At 61.7% G+C, this 5,798-nt stretch overlaps 1 protein-coding gene across 1 annotated transcript in view; it reads left to right on the top strand.

The window, feature by feature from the left end:
• Positions 1-31: 31 nt before the first annotated feature.
• The window catches only part of ANO8 (anoctamin 8), a 10,477-nt gene continuing 4,710 nt past the window's right edge, over positions 32-5,798 (top strand). Inside the window, exons 1-13 of the mRNA XM_010845677.1 lie at positions 32-366; positions 1,130-1,240; positions 1,345-1,477; positions 1,660-1,798; positions 1,879-1,975; positions 2,610-2,726; positions 2,815-2,942; positions 3,040-3,201; positions 3,679-3,831; positions 3,936-4,062; positions 4,186-4,241; positions 4,503-4,577; positions 5,306-5,792. Coding sequence (XP_010843979.1) covers positions 261-366; positions 1,130-1,240; positions 1,345-1,477; positions 1,660-1,798; positions 1,879-1,975; positions 2,610-2,726; positions 2,815-2,942; positions 3,040-3,201; positions 3,679-3,831; positions 3,936-4,062; positions 4,186-4,241; positions 4,503-4,577; positions 5,306-5,792 — 1,891 coding nt within the window. The 5' untranslated portion in view covers positions 32-260. The remainder of the gene's footprint in view (positions 367-1,129; positions 1,241-1,344; positions 1,478-1,659; positions 1,799-1,878; positions 1,976-2,609; positions 2,727-2,814; positions 2,943-3,039; positions 3,202-3,678; positions 3,832-3,935; positions 4,063-4,185; positions 4,242-4,502; positions 4,578-5,305; positions 5,793-5,798) is intronic.

The raw sequence follows: 5,798 nt of genomic DNA, 5'->3' as shown, positions 1-5,798 counted from the left end.
GGCGAGAACGAAACTCGGAAAACATCACGGGCGGAGTCGAGAACCAGAGAACGACGCGCGCGGGGCCGGGAAGGAGAATCGAGGTTCCGCGCGGGCGGGGACGAGAAGCAGCGCTCGGGCACGCGGGGACGGCGGCCGGCGCGGGCGGGCGCGGCCTTTGTCTCCTCCTCAGGCGCGATCGGTGGCAGCACCGGCCCCATGAGACCGCGGCCCCAAGGCGCCTGGGCCGCCCGCAGCCCCTGACCTGACCTGCCCTCGCAATGGCGGAAGCCACCTCCGGCGCTGGGGGCACGTCCCTGGAGGGTGAGCGTGGCAAGAGGCCCCCGCCGGAGGGCGAGCCTGCAGCCCCGGCGTCCGGAGTTCTGGGTACGTGTGCAGCGCCTGGATCTGACAGGGTTGCAGGTGCTTGGGGTGTTCGCGGCAGGTCTACGGGGAGGGATATTGGAGTCAGCCGTCCCGGGCCTGGAGTCCAGTCGAGGCACCGGCTCTTCCTGGCACTGCGGCTGCGGCCGGGCGAGCGCGGCTGGAACGGTGCAGCGGGTGTGGGGTCCCAGCGCAAAGATATGGACACGCCCCTCCTAGAGCCCCGGTGCGGGACTGAGCCCAGTCACCCCTTGGGCTACTCGATCGCTGCTGAGCAGTGATACGCTTAAGAGCGCCTCTCCACAGAGGATACAGAATCATACGGTCTTGGGTTCAAATCCCTGCTGGGCTCTGTGACCTTGGGTAACTTAAATGCTCTGGGTCTCAGTTTCCTCGCCTGTGAAATGGGGGTAAGAGCCGCACCCAGCTATGAGGAGACGCTGACATAATGTAGTGAGGTGCTCAGAGCTGTTAGTGAGCACCCCATCGATTGTGGTTTCGGAGGCAGAGCTGGGCCTCAAGAATGAGTAAGATTTGTAAGGGAGGACCTGGGGGAAGGGCATTCCTGGAGAAGGGCCTGGCTGGTACAAGGACGTGGAGGGAAGGAAACAAGCCAAGACCAGAGCTCACAGGGCCTTGAATGCCAAGCTGAGTGCCAAGGAGCCCTGGCGAATGTGTGATCAGAGGCAAGGGTTGGAGGGACTAAGACTGGAGGCTAGGCCATCTGAGAATGACCTGACCCCAGCCTGCGCTGCCTGCTCCCCAGATAAGCTTTTTGGGAAGCGGCTCCTGCAGGTAGGTCGGTATCTGGTGTCCCACAAAGCGTGGATGAAGACGGTGCCCACGGAAAACTGTGACGTGTTGATGACCTTCCCAGGTACTTGTCTGTGCTCACCCGCCCAGGGCCTACACTGAATTCCCCCGAGCCGGGCTCCCCTGTCACTCCTGGCAAGAGCCATTGGTCCCTGTGCCCCTTGGCAGATACGACCGATGACCACACGCTGCTATGGCTGCTGAACCACATCCGCGTGGGCATCCCCGAGCTCATCGTGCAAGTCCGCCACCACCGCCACACACGCGCGTACGCCTTCTTCGTCACTGCCACATATGAGAGGCGAGTCCCTGTCCCTGGCCTCTCGCTGACCCTGCTACTCAGCTCCCCGCCCTTCCAAGCGCCAACTGCGAGGTCCAGCCACCCTGCATTTGTCCCAGACGTCCACCAGGTACACCATCCCTAGTTCCAGGATGGTGAGCCAGGGTCTCCCCGTGATCCCACCTCCCCTGCCCTTCCCGCAGCCTACTCAGAGGGGCCGACGAGCTGGGTCTGCGCAAAGCAGTGAAGGCCGAGTTTGGCGGGGGCACCCGCGGCTTCTCCTGCGAGGAGGACTTCATCTACGAGAATGTGGAGAGTGAGCTGCGCTTCTTCACCTCCCAGGTGCGGCCGGCTCTGGCCCCCAGCGCACATTCCTAGCCCGTGGGCGGCTGCTCCCTGTGCTCACGCCCTGTCCCCTGCAGGAGCGCCAGAGCATCATCCGCTTCTGGCTGCAGAACCTTCGTGCCAAGCAGGGCGAGGCACTACACAATGTGCGCTTTCTGGAGGACCAGCCAATCAGTGAGTGAGGTGGTCCCAAGCTTCCAATCATATGTGGGGAGTTGGCTGGGGCTCTTAGAGGACTGCTGTCAACGTAGGAGGGTTAGGAAGGCGGGGCCTAGATAAAACCAATCAGAGTCTCCTGAAGAGTTGGGCGGGGCCTGGAGATCAATCAATAAGCTGAAGGGTGTGGCCTTAGCAAGGGGTGGGGCTTGTCTCCTTGGAGGCAGGTCCAGGAGAAACCCGTTTCTGGGTCTGCGATTAGGTTGGGGCAGGACCATGGACAGCACTCCACACATTGTGTGGTGAGCTCTGGGCCTCAGTATCCCCCAGGAAACCAGCCGCTGCAAGTTAACCTTCTAATGCCAGCTTTGCACCATTCTTCAGACGTTTGGAGGAATGAGCTGAAACCAAGCAGCTCTGTTTAAAAACGAGTTTCCCCACTGGGATCACACCTCCCAGGTTTCGAGCACCCTTCCCCACCTGCCCCTGCACCTCCCAGATTTTGAGGAATGATGTTCCTTTCACCCAGAACTCTTCTCCTGGGAAAAGCGTTTGCTAGTTTAAGAGCAGGCAAAAAGTTATAAGTTGGGTTTCAGCCGAGGAGGACCGAACAGGCAGACGGGTGGGGTCACCCATTCTTGTTCCCCAACAGTCCCTGAACTGGCGGCCCGCGGGATCATCCAGCAGGTGTTCCCAGTCCACGAGCAGCGCATCCTGAACCGTCTCATGAAGTCATGGGTGCAGGCTGTGTGTGAAAACCAGCCTCTAGGTGTGGTCCTGGCTGGAGTGGGGGGTTGGTGGGGGTCCGAGGAGGCAGGCAGGGCTGACTGGCACCGCCCCCTCCTCGTCCCCGGCAGATGAGATCTGTGACTACTTTGGTGTGAAGATTGCCATGTACTTTGCCTGGCTGGGTTTCTACACATCGGCAATGGTGTACCCAGCGGTCTTCGGCTCAGTCCTGTACACATTCACAGAGGCTGATCAGGTGCCGGGTGTGGACTGGACAGGGGGTGGAACACCTCAGACAACTTCCTCCCTGGACTGGGCCAGCCAACACTGCAGCCCTCCTCTGTCACCCTCAGACAAGCCGGGATGTATCCTGCGTGGTCTTTGCCCTCTTCAACGTGGTCTGGTCAACGCTGTTCTTGGAGGAGTGGAAACGGAGGGGGGCTGAGCTGGCCTACAAGTGGGGAACACTGGACTCACCCGGGGAAGCTGTGGAGGAGCCACGACCCCAGTTCAGGGTCAGTTGGGGCAGTCTGAGTTTAGGGACTTCGAGAATGGGGTAAAAAAGAGAAAACATACTGAGCAAGTGCATTACAAGAACAAAGTGGGAGGTGAAGTAGGGCTGCAGCTTCTGAGAAGGTTTGCCAAGTGAAGGGATCTGCATGCCCGAAGGGAGAGGTGTGGAAAGTTGGATTTGAGAGACTAGGGAGGATGCATTAAGTGGACACACCCTGATAGCAAGGATGAGATGGCTGGATGGCATCACCTACTCGATGGACATGAGTTTGAGCAAACTCCAGGAGAAGGTGAAGGACTGAGAAGCCTGGCGTGCCGCAGTCCATGGGGTCACAAAGTCAGACACGGCTTAGCAACTGAACTACAACAAACCATGATAGCAAAGCATCATAGACATGGAGTTTGAAGGGTTGGGAAGGGTGTGGGACAGAGGCAGCCCCTCTGATCTTGTGTTGGGCCATGCCCCCACCCTCTGCCAGGGCGTGCGGCGCATCAGCCCCGTGACTCAGGCCGAGGAGTTCTACTACCCACCCTGGAAGCGGCTGCTCTTCCAGATGCTCGTGAGTCTTCCCTTGTGCCTCACCTGCCTAGCCTGCGTGTTCCTGCTCATGCTCGGCTGCTTCCAGCTCCAGGTGACCTCCAGTTCCTAGCCCTGGCCTCGGCCCCAACCTGTTCAGGTGGGCCCCGAGCCGAGCCCAGCGACCGGGGTAACCTCTGAACCCCTTTGTTCCTGCAGGAGCTGGTGCTGAGCGTGAAGGGGCTGCCCCGTCTTGCCCGCTTCCTGCCGAAAGTCATGCTGGCCCTGCTGGTCAGCGCAAGTGCCGAGGGCTATAAGAAGCTGGCTGTCTGGCTCAACGACATGGGTATGCCCTGTGAGCAGAGGTCCCATTGCTCAGCCCCCAGCAGGAAGGGCCCCACTGCCTTCTGGGGTCCCTGCTGCCCATGACGGCCTGGGCTACACTCTCACTCGTCTCCTTGGCCCCCAGAGAACTATCGGCTGGAGAGTGCCTATGAGAAGCACCTCATCATCAAGGTCGTCCTGGTGAGTGGTGGCCAGCAAGCCGGCAGGGCTTCTTTTATTTTTTTAAATATTTATTTATTTGGCTGCACCGGGTCTTAGTTGTGGCACATGTGATCTAGTTCCCTGACCAGGGATCGAACTGAGGCCCCCTGCGTTGGGAGCACAAAGTCCTAGCTACTGGACCACCAGGGAAGTCCCCAGGCAGGGGTTCTACAGGGGACACATGGGGGTTCCTTGGGACAGACATGGCAGGGTGACCACCCCCCTGCCTGCTTCGCACAGTTCCAGTTCGTCAACTCATACCTGAGCCTCTTCTACATCGGCTTCTACCTCAAGGACATGGAACGCCTGAAAGAGGTGAGAGCCTGGCCTAAAGCAGTGCCCCCACGGCAGCTGGCTGTGGGGCCAGACCGGCCCAAGGGGTCCAAGGGCTCTCCAGCCCCTCCCTTCCTCCTCCATCCTTCTCTCCTCTCTGTCCATTTGTCTGTGTGTTCTCTCTCTGCCTGTCATGCCCCCCCCATCTGTCTGTCCACCTGTCCGTCGGTCCCTCCACAGCTCCTGATCGTCCTGTCCCTGTCCCAGAGCCTCGAGCGGCAGCTTTGGGCGGTGCTGGTCCCGCTCGTGGCCCTGCGGTTCCGCCTGCTCCTCCTCTCCCTCCAGAGCCTCCTTCTTGAGGCCTGGGCCAAAGTACGGGCAGGTGGTGGCGAGCCCTCGGGGCCTTGCCAGGGTGGTCAGTGTGGCTGTGCCGGGGGCCTCACGCCTAGCCGAGGGTGCATGCTCTGAAGGGATGGGGCTCCACTGACTGCGTGCAGGTGTCAAGAGCCCCTGGAGGCCCTGGGCACCAACCGAGATCCGGGAGGTGTGGCATGATGGGAGGCCATGGCCTTCCCAGGTGATCAGCTAGAAGCGCTGTGGCCCGCCTAGCTGTGGCTTGGGGTTGCCTCCTGTGCCCGGGGACATCCAGACTGGGCTCAGGCTGTGGCTGGATGTGTGCTTTGGGATGGTGGGTGCCCACAGCCTGTCCCAGTGCCCAGGGCCCCGCCCGCCCCCCACGAGGCCGCTCTCCACCCCCTTCGTACCCCCAGATGCTGGCCACACTGCTGATCACCCGCCAGTTCCTCCAGAATGTTCGAGAGGTTCTGCAGCCCCACCTGTATCGGCGGCTGGGCCGAGGAGAGCTTGGCCTGCGGGCGGCCTGGGAGCTGGCCCGTGCCCTGCTTGGCCTTCTGAGCCTCCGGCGCCCCGCACGCCGCCACCTCGAACCCCCGGCTGAAGAGGGTGGTGGTGGCAGCAGCAGTGGTGGGGGCCGCAGGTGTCTCAGCGGGGGCTGCGGGGCACCTGAGGAGGAAGAGGAGGCCGCGGTGGAGCGGCGGCCGGCGGGGGAAGGGGGAGAGGAGGGGGACGGGCCCCGGGGGGGCAGAGAGGAGGAGGATGAAGAGGAGGAGGAGGAGGACGAAGAGGAGGAGGATGAGGACGAGGAAGGCGAGGAGGGCGGCCTCCTGGACTGCGGGCTCCGACTGAAGAAGGTCAGCTTTGCCGAGCGGGGGGCTGGGCGGCGTCGGCCGGGCCCAAGCCAGG

This window comes from Bison bison, unplaced genomic scaffold, assembly GCF_000754665.1.
Source record: "Bison bison bison isolate TAMUID 2011002044 unplaced genomic scaffold, Bison_UMD1.0 scf7180017864221, whole genome shotgun sequence".
In the NCBI taxonomy this organism is placed as follows: Eukaryota; Metazoa; Chordata; class Mammalia; order Artiodactyla; family Bovidae; genus Bison; species Bison bison.
The sequence above is the reverse complement of the archived record's forward strand: the minus strand, read 5'-3'. Positions and strand labels throughout refer to the sequence as shown.